This window comes from Coloeus monedula, assembly GCF_965178545.1.
Source record: "Coloeus monedula genome assembly, chromosome: 26".
NCBI classification, from domain to species: domain Eukaryota; kingdom Metazoa; phylum Chordata; class Aves; order Passeriformes; family Corvidae; genus Coloeus; species Coloeus monedula.
Window position 1 is genome coordinate 6,527,890 of NC_138806.1, and position 25,437 is coordinate 6,553,326.

General features: G+C 49.3%; 2 protein-coding genes across 3 annotated transcripts; one reads left to right on the forward strand and one right to left on the reverse strand.

Moving 5' to 3' along the window:
- Window positions 1–1,323: 1,323 nt before the first annotated feature.
- On the forward strand, window positions 1,324–9,486 carry LOC309582235 (parathyroid hormone/parathyroid hormone-related peptide receptor-like; the record flags this gene model as incomplete). The annotated part of the gene is made up of 14 exons (XM_082297273.1): window positions 1,324–1,401; window positions 2,477–2,582; window positions 3,009–3,128; window positions 3,237–3,361; window positions 3,536–3,630; window positions 3,987–4,092; window positions 4,457–4,670; window positions 4,838–4,898; window positions 5,440–5,506; window positions 5,787–5,885; window positions 6,159–6,296; window positions 6,390–6,431; window positions 6,693–6,755; window positions 9,475–9,486. The coding sequence occupies 14 exons, from the start codon at window positions 1,324–1,326 to the stop codon at window positions 9,484–9,486; spliced, it is 1,326 nt and encodes a 441-aa protein (XP_082153399.1).
- Window positions 9,182–25,391, reverse strand: DDX42 (DEAD-box helicase 42). Of its 2 annotated transcripts, XM_082297318.1 has the most exons (18): window positions 25,338–25,391; window positions 23,260–23,496; window positions 22,511–22,661; window positions 21,855–21,916; window positions 20,806–20,842; window positions 19,226–19,375; window positions 18,900–19,004; window positions 18,219–18,338; window positions 17,323–17,499; window positions 16,695–16,823; window positions 16,369–16,468; window positions 16,117–16,164; window positions 15,540–15,637; window positions 14,395–14,671; window positions 13,703–13,929; window positions 12,296–12,406; window positions 11,705–11,806; window positions 9,182–11,167 (listed from the first exon to the last, which is right to left on the reverse strand). In XM_082297318.1, the coding sequence occupies exons 2-18, from the start codon at window positions 23,478–23,480 to the stop codon at window positions 10,457–10,459; spliced, it is 2,826 nt and encodes a 941-aa protein (XP_082153444.1). In that variant the 5' UTR covers window positions 23,481–23,496; window positions 25,338–25,391; the 3' UTR covers window positions 9,182–10,456. The 2 variants fall into 2 exon arrangements, with proteins under 2 accessions (XP_082153444.1, XP_082153445.1); XM_082297319.1 differs by lacking the exons at window positions 20,806–20,842; window positions 23,260–23,496; window positions 25,338–25,391 and having other exon boundaries at window positions 22,511–22,569.
- Window positions 25,392–25,437: the final 46 nt, after the last annotated feature.

Consider the following 25,437-nt stretch of genomic DNA (forward strand, 5'->3'; position numbering starts at 1 on the left):
CGGCCTTCCCTCGCTGCAGGAGCCCAGCAGGACTCTGACCCTCACCATGCAGTCATGGGGGCTCATGGCTGGGGCCAGAATGAGCTGCCTTGCCAGGAAAACCCCAAGGGAGGCTCCAGGGGCTCTGCTGCTCTGTGCAGGATTGGGGCACTGACGGAGGCAGCAAGAGCTGTGTCTGGCCATGGATTACACGGGCCAAGGGAGGGGCCCAGGCTGGGAGCTGCTGTTCCAGGGATTTGGCACTGCGCTGTTGAATTCCAGCCTCATCCCACTAATGACAACCTGCTTGGGAAAAGAGGGCTCCCCTCTTTGTGCCCCATTTTCCCAGGGGGACACAAGGTGTTGGAACTGGCTGGGTGGTGGGAGCAAGCTGGGCATCAGCATGATCCTGAAAGGCAGGGGCAGCCCTGGGGCCGCCACAGGGGGATGCAGGGGGATGGTGACAGCTGCAATGGGACCAGCTCTGACCTGATGCCCAACGACGGCGTGGGACCCTGTGTGGGTGGCTGCTCCCTTCACCCCCCTGCCCCAGGATGGAGCCTCCAGCCCCTCTCCACAGGAGACCGAATGCAGACATGCCCTGAGGTCACTGTGGGTGCCTGGGGGAGCAGGACAGATCCCAAAAACATGACATGTCCCCAAAACACATCCCAGCCCCTGGAGAAGGAAAAGGGTTAAACTGGTGTCTGCCTGAAAGACATCCTAACGCAGGAGCATCAGCTCGAGGTGCTGCTCACGTGCTTGCACCCTCTGCCTCCCTGCTTCTAGCCACCTCGCTGGGATTTTCCCCACCTTCCTCCGGCTCCTTGGGACCAGTCTGGGGCTGGAGGGGACTTGGGGGCAGTGGGGGAATGCTGTGACAGCTGAAAAATGAGCCACCAGGCAGTGAGAGAAGTTTCTGAAAAGAGAAGAGGAATCTGCCTTGAATGAAGAGGATTTTAGCACCTTGGGCTAAGCCAATAAACCTCTGCCATCCCCATCCGAACGGGAATTGTTTGCACAGGCTCCCAGAGCTGCTTAAAGCAGGCAAGACACAAGAGAGAATAGGATCAAGCATGATGGGGAGAGAAACCGCCCTGCCTGGAGAGCCTGTGAGCAGATCCCTATAGCCCTGCCGGGGCAGTGCCCGCAGGGACAGGGGGTTCACCCAGCCCTGATCTCCCAGGGACGGGCTGTGCCCCCACTGCCGCCTCACCTCAGCGGGGCTGGCAGCCAGGACGGTGCTCCCAGAAGATGATCTGTCCTGCTGAACACACCAGCCCTCTCCACCGCTGGCAGCAATTCTGGTCCCTGAAGTCCCCATCCGAGTGACACGGTGGCACCATGGAGGCATCTGGTCCCGTGGGAGGTATCATGGTGACTCTCTTCTGCTGCTGCCTCCTCAGCTCGGCGTGGGCTCTGGTAAGTCTGCGTGGCCTCGGGGCTCCTCCGGTCCCTCTCCTGGCTTTAAATGTTGTGCCACCCGCCCGGTCGGGGCTGGGCGTGCTCCCGACTCACGGTCCCGCTCTGCAGAGCTGCTGGGCAGGAGCGAGAGCATCTCCACTCTCTCCACTCCTGCTAAAAGCTTCCCAGCAGCCATGAAGGCACTGCAGCGTGATGGCTTTTCCATTTCTTGGACACATTGAGGGCAGGGCTCACTGCCTCGGAAGAGTCGGGGAAACGGAGCGGGCGGTTTACGAGCAGTGCAGGAGGGGCTGGAGGCATGTGGGGAGAGCAGAGCTGGGCACAGCCAGTGAGACTCCCACAGCCAGGCCCCCACCCTGCTGATGAACCCCCAGCATCCCACGCCTGCCCCACATCCCTCAGCAGCCCCCATCCAGCCACCCAGATGCTGGTTTGGGGAAGAGCATGGACGGGAGTCCTGGATCTCTCTGGAGCCAGGTTTGGCTGCGCTCACTGCAGTCAGTCTGGGGAGAGTGACCCCTCTGCATCCCAGCTCCTTTTCACTTCCAAAGCTGTGTCCTCATCCTGGCTCTAGACTCCTTCAAGCATCTTAGCCCAAAACACCCCAAAATACATTTGCACATGTGGTGTGATGGGGAGGCTGAAGGTGCCATGGGTTGCACTGTCTGCTCCGGGAACTGGACACTGGCTGGTTCTCTGAGCCCCGGTCAGGCATTTTACCCAGAGGTTGCCAGACCTGGCCTGGAGAGCTCAGTGTGGGCAACAGGGACACCCAGCACTGCTCGTGGGGTGGGTGACAGAGAGCTGGGGCAGGAGCCCGACAGGCCACTGATTTCTGCACAGAAACATGAGCAGAAATGACCATGGAGAGGGTGGGAGGGGGCTTGGGGTCAGCATCAGCCTTGGAAGAGGGAAAAATGAGAGCAGGTAGGCAGGAAGAGCTTTTTTCCTTCCCTGTGTTGTTGAATCTACCCAAAGCCACCTAAACCTAACTCTCCTGGAGAGGGTTGGGAGAGCATGGCCATGCTGTGACTTGAGCCAAGGGGTTGTCACTTGGGTTTTGTCTGAGCAGGTTGATCCCGATGATGTTCTCACGAAAGAAGAGCAGATCTATCTCCTGGTGGAGGCCAAGGAAAAGTGTCAGAGAGACATAAAGGCCCAGCTGGAGAAGATCAAAGGTATTGTCCCTCCCCTGTGCTTGGGCCAGCCAGCCCTGGTGGAGCTCGTTACACTGTGGGGAATACTGTCCCCTCTGACGGGAGCGGGATGGGGCTGAGGACACCCAGCTCCTGGGGCTTTGTGGAGCTCATGGCACCCTGTGTGCTCTGGGTGCAACCATCACCCTGAGGAGCCAGCACTGGCTCCAGCAGTTTCCAGACAGCTCCATGTACACCACAAACGAGAGCTGTGGAGGGGCCTTGCCCCATCTGGAAGAGGTGGGATGTGTCCCTATCCCTGGCCCCCTGCAGCTTCTCCCTCCCTGCAGCCCAGGGGAATCTGTGGCAGCGTTTTCCTCCCCCTGGTCCAGCATAAACCTGGGGAAGCCAGAGGTTATGCTGAGGCCCTGACTGGAGATGTGAGACGTGTCTTTGCTCTTTGGCCAGACCCCAGCTGCCCTCCAGAGTGGGATGGGATCATCTGCTGGCCAAGGGGCTCCCCCAGCCAGGAGGTGTCAGTGCCTTGCCCCGACTACATCTATGACTTCAACCACAAAGGCAAGTCTTGTACGTGGGCAGAGAGCGACCTCTCCCTGGTGACAATCCATGCAGCTGGGACATGTCTGGGCTTCCCGCGGGTCCTTCTGCTGCCACAGTGCCCGTTGCTGTTCCCAGGTCATGCCTACAGGTACTGCAGTGCCTACGGGACCTGGGCCATGGCTCTCAGCATCAACAAGACCTGGGCCAACTACACGGAGTGTGCCCTGCTCTTCTCCTCCGAGAGCCGGAGCCGTGAGAAGGTGATTGTGTGTGTCAGAGGTGCTGGGAAAGGGGTGTGGATGGGGGCCAGGGAAGGATGAAGCAAAGGCCAGAGAAGTGCTGGGGGTGGGGTGCTCTTCCCTCTCTGCTCCTCAAACCAGCCCTGCTCCCCCTGTGCTCCGGCAGGGAGGTGGAGCTCAGTCCTTCTCTTCCAGGAGGTGTTTGACCGCCTGCACCTGATGTACACCGTGGGCTACTCCATCTCACTGGCCTCCCTCATCGTTGCTGTCTGCATCCTCTCCTACTTCAAGTAAGGGGAGGCCAAAGCCCCTCCTGTGTGGGAGAACCCTCCTCATCCCATCGTCCACACACACGAGCCCTGAGGGGGGGCAGCCCCCAAAGGAATAGGAACAACCCCAGACCCAACACAAACATCCACCAATTTCCCAAAGCCTCAAACACCCCCAAGTGTGACCAGCTCCTGGTCTGCTCCACCCCACTCTTGGACAGTGTGGACACGCCACTTGCTCCTAGGTCTGCTTTCTGTGTCCATGGGAAGGCTGACACCCCAGAGCTCCCTCTGGGACCCCCCCATTCCCTCAGCCCAGGTGTGATGAGTTGGCTGGGCAGCTGGGACTGGGTTCGTGTGACATCCCTTCTCCGCAGGCGCCTGCACTGCACACGGAACTACATCCACGTGCACCTCTTCACCTCCTTCATCTGCCGGGCCCTCAGCATCTTCGTGAAGGACATGGTGCTCTACTCAGGCACGGTGCCCAGCGACACCGACAGGATGCGGGAGGAGGATTTCAGGGGTCCCTTGCCAGGACAACGGGGCCACTTGGCAAGTGGTGGATGGGGGAAAAGGGGAATTTAGGAGCCCTGATGCAATGGGATGCGCTCGGGATCCTCCCAGTCCAGGGCTGTGCTGCTCAGGGGAAGGGGATGAAGGTCCACCTTTGGCTCTACCCAGCTCCTCCCTGTCCTGGTGCCACACTAGAGACGAGAGCGACAGAGTACCTTGGCCTGTGTACAGGCAATACCTGTCCTGTGGGAAAGAAGATGCTGGAATATCCCAGGGAAGATGTAGGTCTCTGCAAGAGGAACACGGGGCACAGCTGGGTTTTGGTGACCAGAAAGCAAAAAGTTTTGCTTTTGGGGACCAGCCTGACATGGGCATCTCCCTGTGCCCACAGGTTGGCTGCAAGGTGGTGGTGACTCTCTTCCTCTATTTTCTGGCCACCAACCACTACTGGATCCTGGTGGAAGGTCTCTACCTGCACAGCCTGATCTTCATGGCCTTCCTCTCCAACAAGAACTACTTGTGGGTCCTCATCATCATCGGCTGGGGTGAGCACAGACCTGGCCGTGGTCCCGGAGAGCAGCCTGGAGCTGTGGCATCGGCCACGGCTGAGCAGCACCGAGTGCCCAGGGAAGGGCAGTGGGACGCAGGAACTGATTTGATCTGCAAAGGTGATGTTTCAACCCTGCTCCTCACTCTGGCTCTGCCCTTCCAGGTCTCCCTGCTGTGTTTGTGTCTGTCTGGGCCAGCGTCAGGGCCTCGCTGGCGGATACGCAGTGCGTACACCCACCTTTGGGAGGGGAAGAGGGGTTGCAAATGTCAGCAAAGTATCTGTGGGCACCAGAGCTTTTTGGAAATGAAAATTTTCCAAAAAGAACAAGAGGAGGGAACACACATTCAAGGCTTGTTCATAGAATTGTCAGTAACGCAGAGTGATAATGGTTTTGTTCTGCATTTGGGAGGATGGTGGATGCAGGTTTGCAGCATAAATTGATCAATAAACAGCACAGAGATGGATGCTAAAGGGCACATTCTGGAGTGAGGCATTTTAAAAGGAGAAAGGCCACCACTTGAACAGCAGGAGTTTGGGATGAGGTGGCCAAGGAGCCCTCAGGAACATTAATGCTTATTTAAACCTGCTTTGCCCCACCATGACAGTTACAAATGCTTGTAGCTAGGGCTCAAGATTTACACAAAGCCCACCAAAGGGGTGAAGGGTAGGAGATGGTGGTTGGGGGTACAGGGAGCCATCAGCTGGCAATTTACCTTCCCAGTACATCAGGTTTCTCCAAGGAGTTTCTTTACTGGTCTTCTCAGGTGCTGGGACCTCAGTGCGGGGAACATGAAGTGGATTTATCAGGTCCCCATCCTGGCTGCTGTTGTGGTAAGAATCCTGTGGATAAGCCTCCCAATTCCTTTTGGGGAAAGAGGATTGATAGAGACCAGAGCTGTTTGCTTGTGGTCACTGGAGTTTTGTCCTGGCCACTTGGGCACCCAGGGAGGGCCCAGAGGGATCCAGGGGCTCTGGTCCCTCCTGCTCTGATCACAGCATCGCTGCCATGTCCCTGCCTGCACCAGAGTTGCCTGTCTGTGTCCCTGATGGCTCCTCAGGCAGACCCCAGGTCACTGTGAGCACCATCACCACAGTGGGTGTCTGTTGGCAGGTGAACTTTTTCCTCTTCCTCAACATCGTCCGGGTGTTGGCCTCCAAGCTCTGGGAGACCACCACGGGCAAGCTGGACCCCCGGCAGCAGTACAGGCAAGTGCTGGCAGCCCCAAACCCTCATGTCCTGCCTGTTCAGCCAGGATGGCTCCCAGAGGTTGTGAATAAGGAGCAGAGGTGTGGGTAGGGCTGAAGGAGTGAGGAAGGGTGGCAGGACACTGGCAGCCAGTGCTTCTGGCAGCTCCGCTGGATTGAAGCCTGGCTCTGGAGTTCCGAGCTCTTCCTGCTCCCACTTCCAGCCTGGACACTGCGGGGGCCGGGGGCTGCCCAGCGGGTCCTGGGTAACAACTCCAGGATTTCTCCTTTCAGGAAGCTGCTCAAGTCCACGCTGGTGCTGATGCCGCTTTTCGGAGTCCACTACGTGGTGTTCATGGCCATGCCCTACACCGAGGTCTCCGGGCTCCTGTGGCAGATTCAGATGCACTACGAGATGCTCTTTAACTCCTCCCAGGTATGTTGACACGGGACTGCTCTGAGCATTGAGGGATGTTCATCCAGGGAAGCTCAGGGACCTCAAACTCCACCTCTTTTGGTCTCTTGGCAGGGTTTCTTTGTGGCTTTTATCTACTGCTTTTGCAATGGGGAGGTAAGTGGGAAGAGTGAGGGGCTGAGCTCCCTGTTCCAGTCCCTTCAGGGTCAGGGAAGGCAAACCTGCAGCCCCAGGCTGTGATAACCAGAGCAAAAAGCTTGGATTCATCCCTCTCAGTAGGATATGGAGGGAAAAAAAGAAAGGGAAAGGAAAAAGGGAGGTAAGGGAAAAGGGCAGGGGAAAGGGAAGGGAAAGCAGGAAGGGGAGGGAAGGTTGTTTTGCTGTCTCTGGGAACAGCAGCCCCCTCTGCTCACTCAGGTGCAGGCCGAGATCAAGAAGGCCCATTTCCGGAGGCTCCTGGCGCTGGACTTGGGGCAGCAGGCGCGCCCCGGGAGCTGCTGCTGCGCCGGGCCGGGGTCCCAGGCCCCCCAAAGCTGCAGCACGAGCCTGGCGGGGCGGGGAGCGGGGGGCACCCGGGGGCTGCTGCTCCCGGCCCGGCCCCGCCCGCCCGGACACATCCCCAGCTCCGGCGCCTCGGACCAGCTCCTGCCCTGCCCCGCCCAGGAAATGAGCCAGAATCCCCGGGGGGAAAACACGATGGATCTGACAGACCCGACTCAGTGTCACCCCAAGCCCGACAAGGAGCTGGAAACGGTGCTGTGAAAAGGAGGGTGCATTTCCCACCTCGGCATCCAGATGTGCCCGGAAAGATGCTGATCCTCACGCTTCGGGCTCCGCTGACACTTGCATGGAGGGCCAGGGTTGGTACAGCAGCTGGAACAGCCCAGCTCCCTTTCCGTCAGAGCCAGTGTACAAAAGGATCAGGTGCTCTCGCTCCTCCTTTCCCCCGGCCCAAAAACAAGCCATAAAAACTCATTCTCCTCCACGTGCAAGTGACTGATATGATGTCTGTGCATGCAAAGCCTTGAGTCTTCACCAGGAAACACCTCCGTGCTCACTCCTACCCCCACAAGTGGGAGGTGACTTCTCCAGGGCATTAAAGCCCATCCCCTCGGACTCCCCTACCCAGAACCAGCTCCGGCCTTGTCCGGCCTGGGGGAGCACAGAGTGCCCGTGGAGCTGCTCTGCAGCTCACCCTGCCCTCCCTTGCATCCTCTGCAGCTCACGGGTGGCATGAACAGCAACACACAACCACAAATCAGAGCAGGAGGCACTGGGACAGGGTGGGGTGAGGGAGGCAGGACAAACTTCGTGGCCTGGAAGGGTGCAGGGAATACCCGGACCCCTAACACTTCATCCATTAACACAAAGGCCCCTGCATGCAACAGTCGTGGCCATCTCATTGCAGGCTAAGAAGTGAATAGTCTGTCTGGCTTGTGTCCATCCTTGCATTCTATCACGGAGCCAGCGGCCAGTGGCTGGAGAGCAGCAGTGGGGGGAAAGGCTGGAACCCCGGCCCCGATCCCAGCCAGGTCTGCTCTCCCTGCCCCCTGCCAGCGACAGGCAGCCCCAGCATCCCCCTGCCCACTGCTCTGCACTGGCTGGGAAAGCTCCTCACCTGAGGGAAAAGGCATTCCCAAGGAGCTGGTGTAGATGGCAAATGAATTAAACAGCATGTTGGTGGTAGCATGGAGCATCTTTTTCCTACACAGTTCCTCAAGGCAGCGATTTCGTGCTAAAGACAGTGTCAGGGAACAGGTAAATAATTCTGTGAAACACTAAGGTGGAAAGGGAGTCACAGGGAACTGGAGGGACAAACAACCAGGAGCCGCATCAGGGGAGGGAAGGGCTCCAGGATTCACATTTTTTTAATCATCTCCTGGAAGGAATTTGGCTCTTTGGAAGACACCAGCACAGCTGCCACTACAGGGACAGATCCCCTCTCAGGGCAGCTGGAATGCTGCTCACACTGCTCCCTTGTTCCATGGGGATGGAACCAACCCTCCCATGGACCTCGCACAGCCCTGCAAGCTGACATTTGTGGCTCCCTGTCACTTATCAATATTTACTCACTCTCTGCCCAAGAGGCTCCCGGTAGCTGGGAGAGGGGTGAGGAATTTCAATAATTCTACAAAGAGCAGAGGGAAGTGTTAAAAAGGGGAGAACCCCCAACATATGCCTCACATGGGGCTGGTTCCCAGTGGCAGCGAGCTGGGATCCAGGAAGGGAGGGAGCAGATGGCAGCTCAGACTGTGGGGATATTTTTACAATTTGTTTTGAAACTCCAATCTTTAATTGCAGAGTGATGAACCTTCAGGGTGAGAAGGGGAACACAACAGCTTGTGAAGCCCTGCCAGTCTGCCCTGAACTACCCCTGTCTTCACACCAAATGTGCAGAGCTCAAACCAGGGCAATGATTCCTGCCCAGACTGTGGGGAGCGAATTCTGGAAGCTATTTTTAAAAACTCCAACAGATTAGAGCTGGTTTCTGAGGGGGCCCAAATAATCACTTGGTGTCTTAACTGAAGCCAGTTCAGGTGTCAGTCAGATCTCGGGACTGTTGCTGAGTTCTCTTTCCAGGTCTGCCCATGACCCCACGAAAAGCTGGGATGAGTCCTATGCCCTGGGCTCTATCCTTTCCTCTTATAAAGCAGAGGAAAATCTATTTCCCAGGAGGCCTTGAAGCTAAAGCAGGGTTCACGAAACATTTTGGGGTGAAAGATACTAAGAAAAACCACAGGAAGTCTTTTATCAACTACAATCCACAACCTCTGGTGAGAGAGACACAGTCAAATCTCCAGTCAGTCAGTTCTCCATCTGCACACCAGGGCAGCCAAAGGAAGTGGAGAATAAAAAGCACACACTGAATATATTTGTACCAGTAATAAAACATTTACTAGAGCAAGCAGAAAGTAAATGCACAGCTGATAAAGAAAACATCACAATGTCACAAAACCCTGACAGCTTCTGGTACTTCTTCCAGTGGGAACAAGCCAGCGGTGGGTGCTGACATGTTCCAACTGAAAAGTTCTTCCCTACCTTGTGGCAAAAAAAAAAAAAAAAAAAAAGTTAAAAAATGGGTAATACACACGACGAGTTAAAAATGGGCAAGCAAGATTTTATAGATTTACTACATGTGTCCAATACAGGGCCAGATTGGAGCTGTTTTTCATTAACTTTTTCTGGGTTCTCCCTAAAGGCTTCTGAGTAACAGATCCCTGAATTTCTGAGTGAAGCCTCTTCCTTTAGCCACACTTGCTGGGGGCTCCAGCCTCTGATTGTTGTGGTGATTGTTTTCCCTTTTTTGTTTTTAATTTGAAGAAAGCACTCAACCCTCTCAGAACAGAGGGTGCATAGGCACAGCAGAGAGACAGGTTTGCTATGCAGGCTTCCACCAGAACGAGGGATATTAGGAAATAGGAGGTTCTTCAAAAGAAAAGAAATATCTGGGCAATGGGGTTGGAATTAAAGTACTGACCACAAACAAGCCAGGGAGTCCAACCTACACTACAAGTGAATTTGTGGTTTGCTGAGCTGGAGAAGGATCCCTTGAACAGCTCCACACACACCAAAACAAAACAAAACAAAACAAACAAACAAAAAAAAAATCGACTTGCTCTGCCCCACCTTCAGCAAAGCAAATTGATGCATTCTTAGTTGATGGGGAAAGAGGTAAGGGCAACGTGGAGGCCAAATTATTTAGGGAGAATATGTGAAAAGGAGAGGGGGGAAGAACTCACCATACTGACCAAACTGCTGCAAGATTAATGTCTAACAGGCAGGTCCTGAGCATCTCTAGGTGGACTGGACTGGTTTGTAAATGTGAACGCTGGTTAAGAAAAGACTAATTTATACTTCTATGGACAACAGTTTCTTAACGTTCCAAGGATGTGGAACAGCTTCTTTTTGTCAAGAAGATCTGTTTAAATCCAGCAGAGTCACTCGAGCACTGAATATTTCAAACCCAGAACCCAGGGAACTTTATCAAAATGATTTCTTTCACTAGGTGTTGTGTGCATTTCATTCAGGTGAATCTGTCCGCAGATGAACTTGCATGGGGGTTCTCATGGTTTCCTTCTCCTGCCCCAGCTGCTCAACAACCAGTTACCAGAAACCCCAAGAAATCCTCTGGAAAAAGACAACACTACCTGCAGAGATTCCAGGCTGTGAACCCCCAGCTTTTAACTGTCCCACCGGCTCTTCTTCCGTTTTGGGGGCTCTGGGACAGCAAAACCATCTGTCTTGTTGTCCCGGCTGTTGGCATCCTTCCTGTTCTCTCCATTCCTGCTCTCGCTGTTCCTCCCTTCAGTGCTGTTCCTGCTGTCGCCGTTGTTGCGGTTCCCGCCGCCCGGGAAGTCGGTGAAGTGCCGGCCCTCGCTGTGGCGATGGACGTCCCCGTGGCGGCCGTCACCGTGCCGGGAGGGGTCACTGTGGCGGCCGCCACCTTCGCCGTGGCGCTGGACGTCGTTGTAGCGCTGGACGTCGTTGTAGCGGCCACCGCCCTCTGCGCGGCCGCCGCCCTCCCCACGCCGCGGGGCCTCGCTGTGGCGACCGGTCCGGTTGTCGTTGTACCGTTCTCTGACAACGCCACCAACGCCGCCGCCGCCTTCTCGACTGTTGGTGCTGGTGTTTGTGTTGTTGAAGGCCTGTGCTCCGACACTCGGGAAGGTGGGAACGCTGCTCAGATTGCCGGTGCTGGTGAAGCCCGGGACACCCTTTGCTGCCACCATGGCCGCGATGGGGCTCTCGGGGTTGGCGGCGTTTTGCTGCGCTGAACTCGTCGGGACGGAGTTCAGGCTCCCAGCGCTGGTCCAGCCACTGGCACCAGCAGCAGAGCTCCCAGTCTTTTGGTTATTTAAACTTGCAGCAACAAAGTGACTCTTGTACTGGGACTGCAGGAAAGGGAGAGACAAAAGAGAGCAGGTTTGGCTTTGTGCTGCCCCACAGGACACGGAGTCACGGTGCGTTCACAAGCCCACCTTGGATTTTGGGAAACAGAGTTCCTAGAAAAAGTCAGTCTTGGAGTGATTACATTCTTGCTGTGCTTATGGACACACCGGAACGGGCACCTCCTCCCAGACCACAGGGACAAGGGAATTCTTACATTGAGGGGTTAATTTTTACACTGAAGAGACAAAGCTTCTGTTTCCCCTTTCGTGTGCAATTACATTATTGCTGCTAAGCAACCTCAACAGAATCAAGCCCAGGTGCAGAATCCAGAAAGGAAAAAGAACAAAGAGGCAGCAGAAAACAAAGAAAGTTTGGCAAATTTGTGCAATTCGGTCCAGCCTGCACCTAACTCCACCACTCAGGACTGCAATGCTGAGTGTGCTCCAAGTGACACAGCCACAACCACCACACTCAACTTCCCTGAAATAACAGGGCTGCTGCATTTTCAGGGCAGAGGAGAGTCCAAGCATGGAACCAACCTGGAAAGCTGCTTTCATTGCTGTCAGCCTGTCCCCCATGGCCCCCGTGGATGGCTTGTAGGCCTCATAGTTGCTCATCACACTGTTGTTGTTTCCACGGTCCTGCGCAAAACCACAAAGGGCAACTGCAGAGGTTTATCCCACACAGGCACGCTCAATTCAACCACTCCCCAAATCTATCCTGTCCCTGCACTCAAGGAAATACATCCACTAAGGATGACAGACTTCTGGAGAGCCCTGAGCAGTGGAACAGTTTGCTCCATTTTTTTTCTGCCAAGAATCAGCCTGGAAATGGCTTTTGAAGTAATTTATTAGCATTTATTTTACAGTGACAGTCTATTTTATGAGGAATCTCCAAACCTTCTGGATCACGCTGGCTCTAAAAAAAAGCAGCTCTTGACAAGAGAACAGCACAGGAGACTTTCACTTGAGATATCTGATCCTAACTCTGAAAGATGCTGAGCTATGAGAACTTTTAAAGCAGACACTGTAATCCAGTACCAAGATTTTTTAAATTAAAGAATCATCTTTAATCACTAAGTGAAAAAGTTCCAAGAATCTGTGAACAACCTCCTCAGCATCTCTACTTACGGTATTTTCTGAGCCCAGCCCGGGGCGTTCGCGGTATCCCAAGCCTCCACCACCAATATTCAGCTTCTTGCCTTTCCCTCCTTTAAAACGGGATTTCCGGAACCACGGATTCTGTAACAAAAGGATAAATGTTTCTCAACACAGGGAATAAAAAGCTTCATAAATGCATGTAATGAGAATGAGAAAAAAAGGACACTGAGCATTTCGAAAGACAAACAAATACTGTTTTCCATTCAACCACACAGCTGCTGTAGACAGTTGTGCCATGTGGGTCTGATGCTTTGGGTTACAAATGCTATCTATGAAAACTAATTTTATGCCTTCAACTCTCATCCATGTTAAGGTTTTGGGGGGTTGAATTCTAATAAACCCAGGAAGAAACACAATTTGCAATGCCATCACTTAGGAGTTCTGCTCTTGCTCATACTTTGGTCACTGATTTAGCCCAGTGCTTGGCTAAGGAGAAATGAGGGTCTGTCACCAAAACTTTCTGTACCAAGCAGTGGCCAGGGAGTGTCAGCCCAACCAGACCTCCTGTTTCCAGGTGTTTAAATATTAGCTGGCTGCACCTCTTTTTATGCCCTACAGTCTCTCCAAATGTAAATAAGTCAGCTGACTTCTACATGCTCCTCTCAAGACAGCCAGGGAAGCTCTGCCTCACTAATTCTGTTCCTTCTGAAAATGCTGCCTATGTCAGAGAAAGTATTTTCATTTGGCAGCTGCTGTTCAAGCTGCTTGCTAATGTAGCCACAGGCCTGCTAATCCATCTCTGAATTTGGGAGTTGGGCTCTCTTGCAGCTACACAGGCAGCAAAAGACAAGAAATTAAAGAGTTGATGAGTTTAGTGGCACAAGCACAATTGCTGCAGCTACCTGTCATACCTATATATAGCAAACCTGCCAGAGAGCACTGACAAGCAGGTGGAATGATCAAGCAACAACCCTTTCACAGAGGGAATGTCCCTGTAATTGTTTTCTAGTTTAGCTTTCAACTAAGCTGCATCTCCCAGGTGCCTGCTATAAATCTGACTGCAATGAGACACTGGAATGCTCTGCTGGCATCAGCAGATTACAGCTCCTAATTTCCTAGGCAGTGCCTGGCCCCAAAATAGATCACATACTGTGCCGGTTTGGCCAAAGGCACAGAAAGGCACAAATTAATTTCTGGACATAGAGCGGTGATAGGGGATACACATCATAAAGTCACCCCAAGACACATACTGTGTTCCAAAATCTTCATGGATTCTTTCAAAGGTCATTAAAAACACTAGGAAACCTACTTTAAACCACAACAGGTCCCCAAAAGGTCACCGCTCACACACGATGGAGCCTGTGACACGAGCTGGCTGATTTTGTGCTGAATCTGGAGTGAAACTTCCTCATCTCAAGCGGTTTTGCTGGTTCATACCTGCATTGCCAGATCCAGCAGCTCTTTGGAGACGTGTTGGTTGGCACCCTCCAGGTTTCTGACGAGGTCACCAGCGAAGTTGCTGTCCTTGGGGGTCAGCAGAGTGTAAGCGACGCCCTTCTCCCCCGCGCGGCCGGTGCGGCCGATCCGGTGGGTGTGGGTGTCTATGTCCCGAGCCACGTCATAGTTGATGACAGTCTTGATGGAAGGGATATCCAACCCTCGAGCTGGAAGAAAGAGCAGTGTGGTGGGAAGTGTCGTTATCCCCAACTAACTCAAAGCAATCCCTCTGGTACCAGGGTATCACCCTACTCTGGTCCAGCGGGCAAAAGCTGATGAATGAACAGCAACCACTTCCTTAAGACACAGCTTTCCTTTCTGCATATTAAAAAATATGTCAGACTGTAATTTAGGCATCATTAAGAGACTAAAAATAACCTCCCTTCCCAATGCCATGTACTGCACAGGCACACAGTGTGACGACTCTTGGGGGTGTTTGTGCAGGGCCAGGAGCTGGGCTCCATGATCCCTGTGGGTCCCTTCCAGCTCAGGATATTCCATGGTTCTGAAAAGCACCTGGAACACAGTGTCCTAGAGGTGCAGAAGCCAACCTGGTTGCCTTCCACTGAAACATGGTTGCCTTTCTGTGATACCCACAGCTTGTCTGAGCTGCTTTCCAGAAGGTCACGTACCTGCCACATCAGTAGCTACCAGTATGGGGATGCCCTTTTTCTTGAACTCCGAAATGACTTTATTTCTCTCACTCTGGTCCATGTCCCCATGAAGCAGCCCCAGGTTATGATCCTCCTGCTTGAGGTTATTGGCCAGTTCCTCTGCGTTGGCTTTCTTGGTGACAAAGAGGAGGACGCTCCCGGAGGACGTGAACTCCACGAGGCGCCGTGTCAGCCAGTTCCACTTGCTGGGCCCAGAGGGGAAGATCTCCACAATCTGAGTGACATCTTCATTTGCCTAAGGGGAGAAATGTCCTCAGTGAGGAAGGTGGGAGGAACAAACAGACTCCTAAATTAATACAATGCAGCACAGCTCACAGCACTACCTGCAAGTTTCTTTGAAAGACAGGATTTTTACATATTTTAATATTATTTCAAGGATGATGCTCCCACTATACAGTAACAGTTTAGATCAATGAATGGAGGCCCTGTGACTGAGCTGGGAAAGCTGCTGCTTTTCTTAAGCAAAATTAAGGAAAAATTTTCCCAGAAAGAAGAGCTTCATGCAGACATTTTTTTTGTTATAAGGGGACCCGATGTAAAAAATAAAAAATACAGAGAACTGGTTAAAAGAAGAATGTTCTGAAGGCATCTTGTGAAATTTCTCAACTGTTTCAATATATTATTAGCAAAGTTTCTTCCCAGCGAATTTACATCTGGCCACGTCATCAGCTTCCTACCAGATCCCAGCCTGCCAATAGTTCAGCTGTCACTGTCAAGCAAGTCCAGCATCAACATTCCCATGTAAAACATATGAAAGAGCTTTTAAGTCTCAAATCCTTCATTGCAGAAGTTGCAACGGCTTTGTTCATGCTTTTGAGACAAAACTAAAAGATACATCCATTGATTCAGCCTAATAACAAAAATAAACCACTCCATTAATGTTTTACTCCTTGATGAAACCTCCCACCACTTCAGGAATATTTGTTGGCAGGAAGAAGGTCAGTGAGATAAAAATAAAAATGCACAAAACTTTCTATTTTTGCTAAGCACAAATTATTTAAAACTAAATATAAATGATGATTTTTGCAGTTTAACTTAAATTTCAGAGAACAGAAACACAACAATTCCTTGCTCTGAGTGTCTCACAAGTATCATGGAATCACCTCTCCAATGTCTCCTTGCACAACCCGAATTGGGTCGATCAGAATATCCCGGGCCAATTTCTCAATCTTCTTACGGAACGTGGCACTGAACAAGAGGGCTGGAAGAGAAACAGGGTTCAAACTCCTTGAAGTAGAAACTTTCTTTCAGAACTGTGAAAACACTGCACGGATGTTGTGAAGGAGGACTTGGATTCCTGAGTGTCAGTGAGCTGAAGCTGAGGTTTTATGGATTCTAATGGAAATTACCAACCACTGTTAGAATACCACAAAGTGGAAACACATTTCATGGCATCTGAAATGTTGATAATATGGGACCCTGCTGTGAACTTTCTCTCATGGCAGCTCAGAACACTGAATTTCAAGGCATATGAACATGAATTCAGCTAATCATCTTTGCTCTGAGTGCAGTCAGTGGAGGGATTACAGGGAGATAAGCTGAATGCCCACATGTCACAACTACGCCCTCCCAACAGCCCACGCTGAGAACAACACCAGTGGACTTTGGCACAAGTCTCCTGGTGTGGCTGTGTCCAGAACTGGAAATCCAAGCTCTGCTCCAGACTCACTGTTTACTCACTCTGTCTGTCAGGACGTACGTGGCTTGCGATTGATCTGACCTGATACTCTGCAAAGGAGAAGAAATGCTCTAATCAACCCTGTATGCTCATTATTTAGTAGAAGTAAGTCAAAATGAAGTTTCACTGCTTTATTTGACACATAATCACAGAATGAATGAATGCTTCTCACTCACTATTTAATTTTACAGACCCACAAAGCTGGGACTGGGCACCACTGCTTTCCAAAACAGTGACTTTGGTTCAATACGTACCAAACCCCATATCAAACATTCTGTCAGCTTCATCAAACACAAGGTAAGTGACTCTCTGAAGGTTCGTAGCTTTCTTTTTCACATGATCAATCAAACGACCCTAGTAAGAGAAAGCTCCAAGTTTTTAAAGCATATTTAAAAACATGTTAATATATACAACCACCTAGCTACTTTTTATCCTGACTTACCAGAGACTTAGAACAGAAAACATCTCAAGGCTTCAGTCTAGAATTAGTGTCAATATTCACAACATAGGAACAGATTCTTGTAACCTTTTTCAAGTCCAACAGTGCAAACCCCTGTACTTGGTGCACACAGGTACTTACTGGAGTGCAGACCACGATCTCTGCCCCCTCCTGCAGGGCCTTGGCTTGCTCCCACATGCTCCCTCCTCCGTACACAGCCACGGAGCGCAGGTTATAGGCCTTGCCAAAGCGCTTGCACTCGGAGTGGATCTGAGGGCGCGACACAAACACAGCACAGCTCACGTCACACAGCTCTGAGACAACACACCGACCTTGCAAATTCAGCTCGGCTTTTGAAATGCCCTTTTCAGCTACTAACTTAATGAAATTATTCCAAACTCCTCAGGGATGAATACTTTGACACATGTGGGTAATTTCCAGTAACTTGAGAAACCTATTTAGGTATCCAACAATAATTTAACCTGCAGGCTCTATCCTTTTGCACATAACAATTTGTTGCAATGCATCCACAGCATTCTTATGCCTAAAAATAATACAGGAGCACTGTGCAAAAATTTAAAATTTTAGATTTGTCATGATCTTTCAAGAAAACAAGGGTAGATAAGAGGTGTGAGCTGGAGCCAGGCTACTCATGCACAGAGTAGTTTTTTCAAATACTTTCCTGAGGTTCTCTGATAATTTTTGCCAAGAGTTTTGCCTTTTTCTCCAAGAAGACTGGCTGGCACACACAGGAATGCTCCACACCTACCTGCTGGCAGAGCTCCCTGGTCGGGCAGACGATCACTGCAATGGGACCATCCCCTGGTTCAAGCTCCTTCTGATCCATGATGTGGATCAGCATTGGCCAGATGAAGGCAGCTGTTTTCCCACTTCCAGTCTTAGCAATCCCAATCATGTCTCTGCCACTTAGTGCCACTGGAACACCCTAAAAAGAAGGAGATTCTAACCCCACATTATGCCCACCATAGTGTATCCTTGTGCTAGACAGTACAGGAACACTCAGGTAACGAGGAAAGCCCACCACAGAGGACTCGCAGCAACAATTTGCCAATGCTCACATGGTTTTATTGCCAAGTTCAGCTCTGAATTAGTTTATTTTAAGGGCTGGAAACCATTACTGTGTTGGACTATTGGTGGCCTGTATGAAATCAATGTTTGGGCACGGTACAGCACCCCAAGGATATGTTTATATGTACACAAATGTATCTTGTCCAGCTCTAAGAATGCTAAAAACATTGCAGTAGAATCCCTTTAGTTTGCATGGCTCTTCAAGGAATAAAGCTGTCAATATACGGCTCTTTATTCAGCTACTGCTAAGGTTATTTTTAATACAACCTCTAAAAAAAAAAACAAACCCTGAACTTCTCATACATTTCTTTAAGCAAGAGACATCACTTGAATGTTCTTCATTCGCCAAAAAATACAATGAAAAAGGAATATGGATATATATATTTACAGCAGTCATTTAACAAGGAAAAAAAAAAGTGGGTAAACTTCTATTTAAAAAATATCAAAGCTATTTTTCTAGAAAAACCCATGGGTCTCTGCAAGCAACTAGAATTTGTCACATCCTCATGGGGATGAGGGAGCTTCGCATGCATTCTTTCAGTTCTCTTAAGAAGTTTGAGAATGAACAACACTCACCTGACATTGTATTGGAGTGGGTTGGGTATACTCAGATTTCCTAATCTGATGCATAAGTTGCTCATCAAACCCAAAATGAGCAAAACTACTGCCAGGCCTTGGAGGAGCAGCCCCGGAGACCTTGGGAAGACAAAAAGATCTTTGTTCATGAACAGTGAGAGAAAAACAAAGAGCAATCTGCTAAAAAAAAAAAAAGGGGTCAAGGGTCTCTCTGCCTCTGAAAAATAACTTTACTTTTTGAGTGGATGTTACATGTAACTGGGTGCAAATTCAAATGTGTTGTGCAAACAAGACTTTCAGGTATAAAAATTTAATTATCTGTCAATCAACATGAGATACTCAACATCATTTTTACCTCCTTGTGTATAACTGGTGTTCTACCCCAAATAATTCCCTTCACAGAAGGTCACCCCACTAACATGTTACAAATGGCAAAGAACTAATTTCTGCATATCTAACTCCTAGCTTCTGCTTTAACTCCTAGGTCTCAAGTGTCAATCCTCACTGTCCACTTTCACAAATCCATAGGAGACTTTCAAGAAAAAGAGATCACTGGAAGTGTCCGAGAGGCGTGGATTCAAAAGCAGGAGTTCCCTGTGAAAATCCTCATTAAAACTAAGATAGTCTGAAAATAAAAGGGAGTTAAAAGCTGCTGGGAGGACAGTTCTGTGATCAGCTTACCCGGAGATTCAGCTTATGCCGTAACTCCACCACTTGCTGCGGGGTCAAGCTGGTGATCTCCTCGTGCTCATCGTAGAAATTTTTCTCAAATGGTGGGTATTCAATCTGCAAGATAATTAATTAATTAATTACTCAGTTAGTCCAGACTCAAGATTCCATTTTTTCTGAAGTTCTTAATTGTCTGCCAGAACATTTGCTTAAATTATGCCATTTCTCAAGGACCTTTGATATGACTTACCTAAGAAAGCACTGAAATATTACAGGGGCCTTCTCAGCTCCTCCTCTCTGGAATGCCTCAAACAGAACAGAACAGAATTCCCTCCTACCTCTGAATGGTCAATAGGTGGAAGAGGATCAATGATTTTTTTGGACGGTGCAATCGGATTCCCATCACTATCATACTCCAGGTTATCCTCTTCCTCCTCTTGCACCACACCAGCAGTGGGGTTCTCAGCCATGTAGCGAAAATATGCTTCCTGCAGCAAAACAGATCAGCAAACTCACATACAATAGGATGCAAAATTACTACTGTTTGTTGAAGTGATGTCTGTGCTAAGTGGCTGTTTGCTTTCACACCTACCATTGAGGAAAAAGTAACTACATTCGCTATAACTGATTCTTCTAATAAATACCAACAGATACATCCCGAAGGACAAGAAGTACAAATAAAGAAAACAACTCCAGTTTCAGCTACACCACGAAATGCTCCTAAAAACCAAACTCCTCTTATGTGTCTGCTTAACAACTCCTTCTACCAAGTCTTGTTACATTTAACAAGGATCTATTCTTATTTCCATATGAACAAAGCACAAACGCTGTAGGTTTCTAACCAGAAAGTACATTGTTACTAAGCATATGATGTTTATTTTTTTAAACATGCTATGCCAAAGATAGTTTCTTTACTTCCCCTAACTAGACTTTGAGAAATGAAACTGTATCTATTTTTCATTGAGAGTCAACAACAGATGTGAAAGAAACTATTTCAGAAGAGTCCTTCAAGACAAGCCCAAATTAAAACACTGTCACCCTGTCACACGCAATCCTCACAGCTCACAAAGATGTTTGTGTCTCTCAGATTCTCACTGGCACACCAAGACTTTCTCATAGAGAAAACACCAGTCTCACTTGACTTGAAGCAAATATTTAAGATCAGATTTGTCAAACAAGGCTCAATTACAAATATATATATGTATATACTCATCTGGCTTTTCCATTCTCCTGGCCAATTATCCCTCAGTCACAGAGCTATGCACACAATACACTTGAACAACAGCTGTCCCCAAGCATAAAGTCATCTCTGCTCAAACTTTGGCACAGCTACACACACCACTGGCAGCAGAGCCCTCACGGCCAGACAACCCTGCCAAGCTCTGCATTAATGCAAGTAACACAAGAGTTAGTAACTACAACTCAATAGTAAGGTACATTTTGAAATTAAGTCTTTTCTCTTTATTATTTTGGCTACAGTGATGCTTATAAACTTCAATGAGAACTGGAGCTTCTCTGAAAACAGGGATCAAAAAAGCCTGATTCTTGCCCTGAACAGACCCCACATTCCACTGCAAGGAGCCTCCACAGTCCAACAGCTCCTGGTGTCCCCTGGAGCTGACTGTGCTAATTACAATTTGTAAGATCCTTGGACACTGAACAACCTATACAGGAATCTGAAGTTCAAACTGACTGAAAAAAAATCTTCTTCAATGAATGCAACTGTCTAATATTCTTCTTAAAACACCTAGAAGGGTAGAGACCACAGAGTAACCACTACAGCTTCCTGCTGAATTGTCTGGATACTGTGCATGATACTGGAATTTTGTTTGTCCCTAGTAGTTATGTGTTTGGAGAGGAAAGGTAAAAAAAACCAAAACAACAAGAAAGAAGATAGAAAGACTGCATAGGAACTCACTTGGTCATCTTCCTCTTCAATGTCATCTCGAATACCCCTGGAAAAACAAGCGGAGAAAAAACTTCCCTGCAAGTGTTCCACAGACTCAGCTCAACAGTTTCATTTGATTAGTGCTGAGCTTCAGATTTTGTGGAAGAGACAACGCTATCAACTCGGCAACATTCATATTCCCAACCCATGGAGTTCTCATATCTGGTGCCAACCATGGCAGTGACCCTGCAAAGACTTCTCTTTACTTCTAGTACTGAGACTGAAAGATTAGGACTCCATCTTCCCAGCAGAAGCCACATCAAAGATCATTCTGGTCTAAGCTCTCGATGCTACAGAAGACCCACAACTGAAGAGGAATATGAGCCAGGAAGTGCAAATCCAGTTCAGAACTTCCCCAGGTGGTGATTTGGATCCGGTGTTCTGTTTCAGGACCATGTATATCTGATCAACCCCATGCAATGGAACTTCTACAAATATATCTGACATTTCTATCAAGAATCAACAGCATAACTATTTTCCTTGGTCAAAACAAATAGATAAGCTGCACAAATTTAAACTGTTTTTAAACTCCAAACCCCAATTGTCACGTGCTACCTAATCTATCAGCTTCAATGTCTAAAAACTAAGTGCAAGTTTGGAAGAGTCTCCAGTAGTCCAGGTACAGCAGCACTGAGTTATTTTGCTCACATAAATGCAATTTTAAGCTAAACCATCCTGATCTCTCCAAGGGTGTGGGAAGCAGAAAAACTATCCAGGCTGATCTGGAAGGTGGCAGGAGTACAACGTGCTGCCCCAATTTCTGTGGCCTGGAAAGGCTTCTCACGTGGGATAACTCTCCATGTTGTTGCCGTTTGCCACAGGATGGTGCCATGGATTCTTCCCTATTATTGCATTTTCACAGCACAAATCGTTATCCACAGGATATCATGCACTGGTTAATGATGTTTATTAGGTATATACTATACTGTCTAATGAACAACCATCAACAGAATGCACTGGAATTCTCTGAGCACCATACAAGACACTGGCAGGAATGGGAATGATAAAAAAGAACTTACTTAACGTTCTTTTTTTCTTTGTCTTTATCTTCAAGTCTCTTCATGTCTCGAGCAGCTTGATCCTAACAGGTCATAAAATTGTCACATGTTAAAAAGACCAAGATGGTAAAACATGTAAGGGAAAAATGTTCCTGCATAATTAGACCATTATGTCACAGAGACAACACTTCTTGGACTAAGCTTTGTCTTGTTCCGTATCTGATTATGCTAAATAAATTCTCCTACTAATACCTTTGAATTTACATACTCTAAGCTTGTGACAATGCTGTTGAAAAAATAAATTACCCATATTTCTCCTGAACCCAACTAATAACAGAACTGTAGCTAAGAAACAGCTCATGATAAATACAAACAATTTCCATTTAGGTAGTGAAAAATGCACGAAACCTTAGTTTGATGTTTAGAGACAAGTAGAGCTCTATGTTGTACTGTTCTGACATCCTAAAAGCAGTTAAATAGTTAAGTTACTTTAAGTCATATCCACTCTCTGCCGATCTAATTCATTTTTGAGTTCTAACTAACACCATTCTACACAAAACCAAAGTCAAGTGGCATTTTGACCGCAGCTGCCAAAGCCCTGAGTGATATTTGCTGCCCCTGACAGCACACAGGTACAGCCACATCAATGAATAAACATCTCCCGAGCCTGGTCTTGCCTCCACTTCAGCCATGAATGCCTCCAGAGGATCATCATCACTGTCAGAGTCTGCAGATTTGGAATGGAACTGCTGCCGAGTGGGGGAATTCTCTGCGGGAATGTAGGGCAATTCCACATTGCTGGAATCTTCCTCTTCATCCTCAAAGTACCTGAAAAGAAATGAACAACAGCCCAGTCAGCACATTACAGCACTGCGCTCTTTCATGGCTTCTGGTTGAGTCAAGGTACCCACACAGACAATAAAAGTCAGTATGGACACAAGAGAAGATGCTGAGATTTATTTATTTACAATTATTCATGTTATAAGTTCAAAGTGATGGCAGGGCAAATAGATAATATGAAACTCAGCCTCTCTCCATCTTTCTTGTAGGCTCCCTTCAGTAAGTCAGCCCCAAACTTCTCCAGGTTTAACAATCCCAACCTTCTCAGCCTTACTTACACATTTATGCAGCCAATAGAAGGGTTAGTAAAGAATTGTGGAGATCAATGTTTTCCTGTGCAAAAGACACCCAAATTTATCCTGCTTGGCTCCAACTTTGAGAGTACCATAGAGTGAATAAAATACGTTCTAGAGAGGGGAAAGCTGGAGGAGGAAAGCTTCCATGGGCTACTGTAGTATCTCACAGTCTTCTAAGTATATTATTATGTATTTATATATACAAACATCACAGATACTTCCCCTGACCTTGGAAACATAAAACCATTAAAATCTAGAGCTACAGAAACACAAGAAATAACGGTACTTACGCATTCTCCTCATCAAAATTTGCTCTCTTTGACCCGATTTTGTAGAAGGAAGGCAGCTGAGGAGGCCCCGATTTTGCGAACGCTGCCGAGGAGCCGGCTGTGCCAAAAGCACTGTGGGACTGCTGAGACAGCTTGGGCTCCTCTTTCTTCCCAGGTGTTATGGCAAATCCACCAAACCCGAAGCCTCTCTTCGTACCAGGTCCGCCTTTATTCCAATTCATGATGTCCCCAATATACCTGTTAACATGAGAAAAGACAAATTAATGCCCTTTCTGCTTCAGGCAGTTATAGATAATTGCCATTATTTTTCTTGTTACTTGATCCCTTCAGTCATGACACAGGGACTTGTGGAACTCTGAGAGACAAGAGTTTAATCTGTTTCCCAAAAAGGATGGGGCTCTGCTCTTCTGTCAGTGTGAACATATCCACAATTCCAGAGAAGAATAAAACAAAGTGGCTGTCTTCCAGAACAGGTTGTGTCCTTCAAGGATTACTCAAACATATTTAAGATGTTACCTGTCCTGTTTGCAGTCTAAGACAAACAAACCCAAGGCCAGAACTTTGAACATCAGGAGGAACAAGAGACGAAAAGGCAGCTCGGTGCATATTTTGCACGTCCACATTGTCCCATCTGGAAGTGTTTCACGGCTTGTCAATATCTCACTCCTGCAACCCAGCAACCTCCAGAGAAATGGGCCCAGAGCAGCACAAGGCTCGTGTGAGCCCAGGCACATCTCTGCCAAAAGCCAACTCCCTTTGCCTCTTAAGACAGCACCTTCAGCCACATACATGATTTCTCTACATTATGCACACATATTTATATGCTCTCTAACCTCTATTTTTCAAACAATATTTTAAACACTCCACATAGAATGTCTGCCCAGAACTTGATTTTCTAAGATGAAGACTGAACTGATATATTAATATTTACAGTTTCCATTCTTGAGTCATTTAATTATCTGCATGGTCAAGCAAATCACACCTGTAAGGCAGGAAAGAGAGCAAGATACCCACTGCTTTCCAATGCATTATAATTAGCTGTCCAAAGGCTACAAGTCTTATTAAACAAATCCTCACACTAGGAATCTTTAATGAGATCAGAACTCACTGGCAAAAAAACAGCTTCCAAACAATCGGAAGGTAAATACTGCAGCCGGTCCCTGTGCTGAACATTTACCAGCTTGGGGCTTGCTCAATAAATCTCGAGTCAAGACCAAAGCTCAGTAACACGTTTTGGGGGAAACTCTGCTCTTCAGCTCTTCATGGCAGCAGCTGACCCTGGAGTCCTGTTTTCCCTCTTGTCCTGACACACCTTGTAGCTTTTACACCCGCGGATCCGTGGCACTGGGAGATCAAAACGTACAATACGGGAATAAGAGGCGGAACCGCATTTCTGCCGTGACAGCACAGTGGGAATCTGAAAACTGTTAACTTAAAATCTGATTGTAAGGACTCTTCCTCACTGTACTTACCTACCTTTTTCCTCCTTTCGGCTATCTCAAAAAATAAGAAGGACCACTTTTTAATAGTCATACATCAGCAAAAGTACAAAATGTGGTCAGATCGCCCACTCGCCAGCAGCGAGTGAACAGGGACTGGTTCCCACAGGACGCAGAGACCACAGGAAAACTCCCGAGGCTTCGCTGCCCCGTGGCCGCCGTTCCGTGGGAGGAAACGCGCGGGGCACGGACCCTTCCGGCGGCCGCCGGGATCCGCGGGCACGGCCGCGATGCGCCTCAGCCGCTCCCGTTCCAGGAGGGAAGGGCGGAGGAACCCCCGCGCGCCCGGATCGCCCTCCCCACGGCACGGCAGGGACCAGGGCCGGGGCGGGGACAGGAGCCCCGGACAGGCGCTGTCCCGGCACACCGGGCCCTGCGCGGGGCCCTTCCCGCCCACGGAACCGCGGTGCGGGGCGGGCCCTTTGTGCGGGGCAGGCCCGGGCTGCCCGCGCCCGCTCCAGGCCGCGGCTACGGCGGGTCCCGCCCGCGAGAGGTCCCGCAGGCCGGCGGGGGAAGATACGCCGCCGCGCTCGGCCCGGCCTCGCTCCCCTCCCTTGCCCCTCAGCCCCCCTCACTCACCCTCAGCCCCGCAGCCGTGGCCGCCACTTCCCCGGTTACCGGGGCGGGGGGGTGGAGACGCGACGCACCGACGTGCCCACGCTCCGTACGTGATGACGCG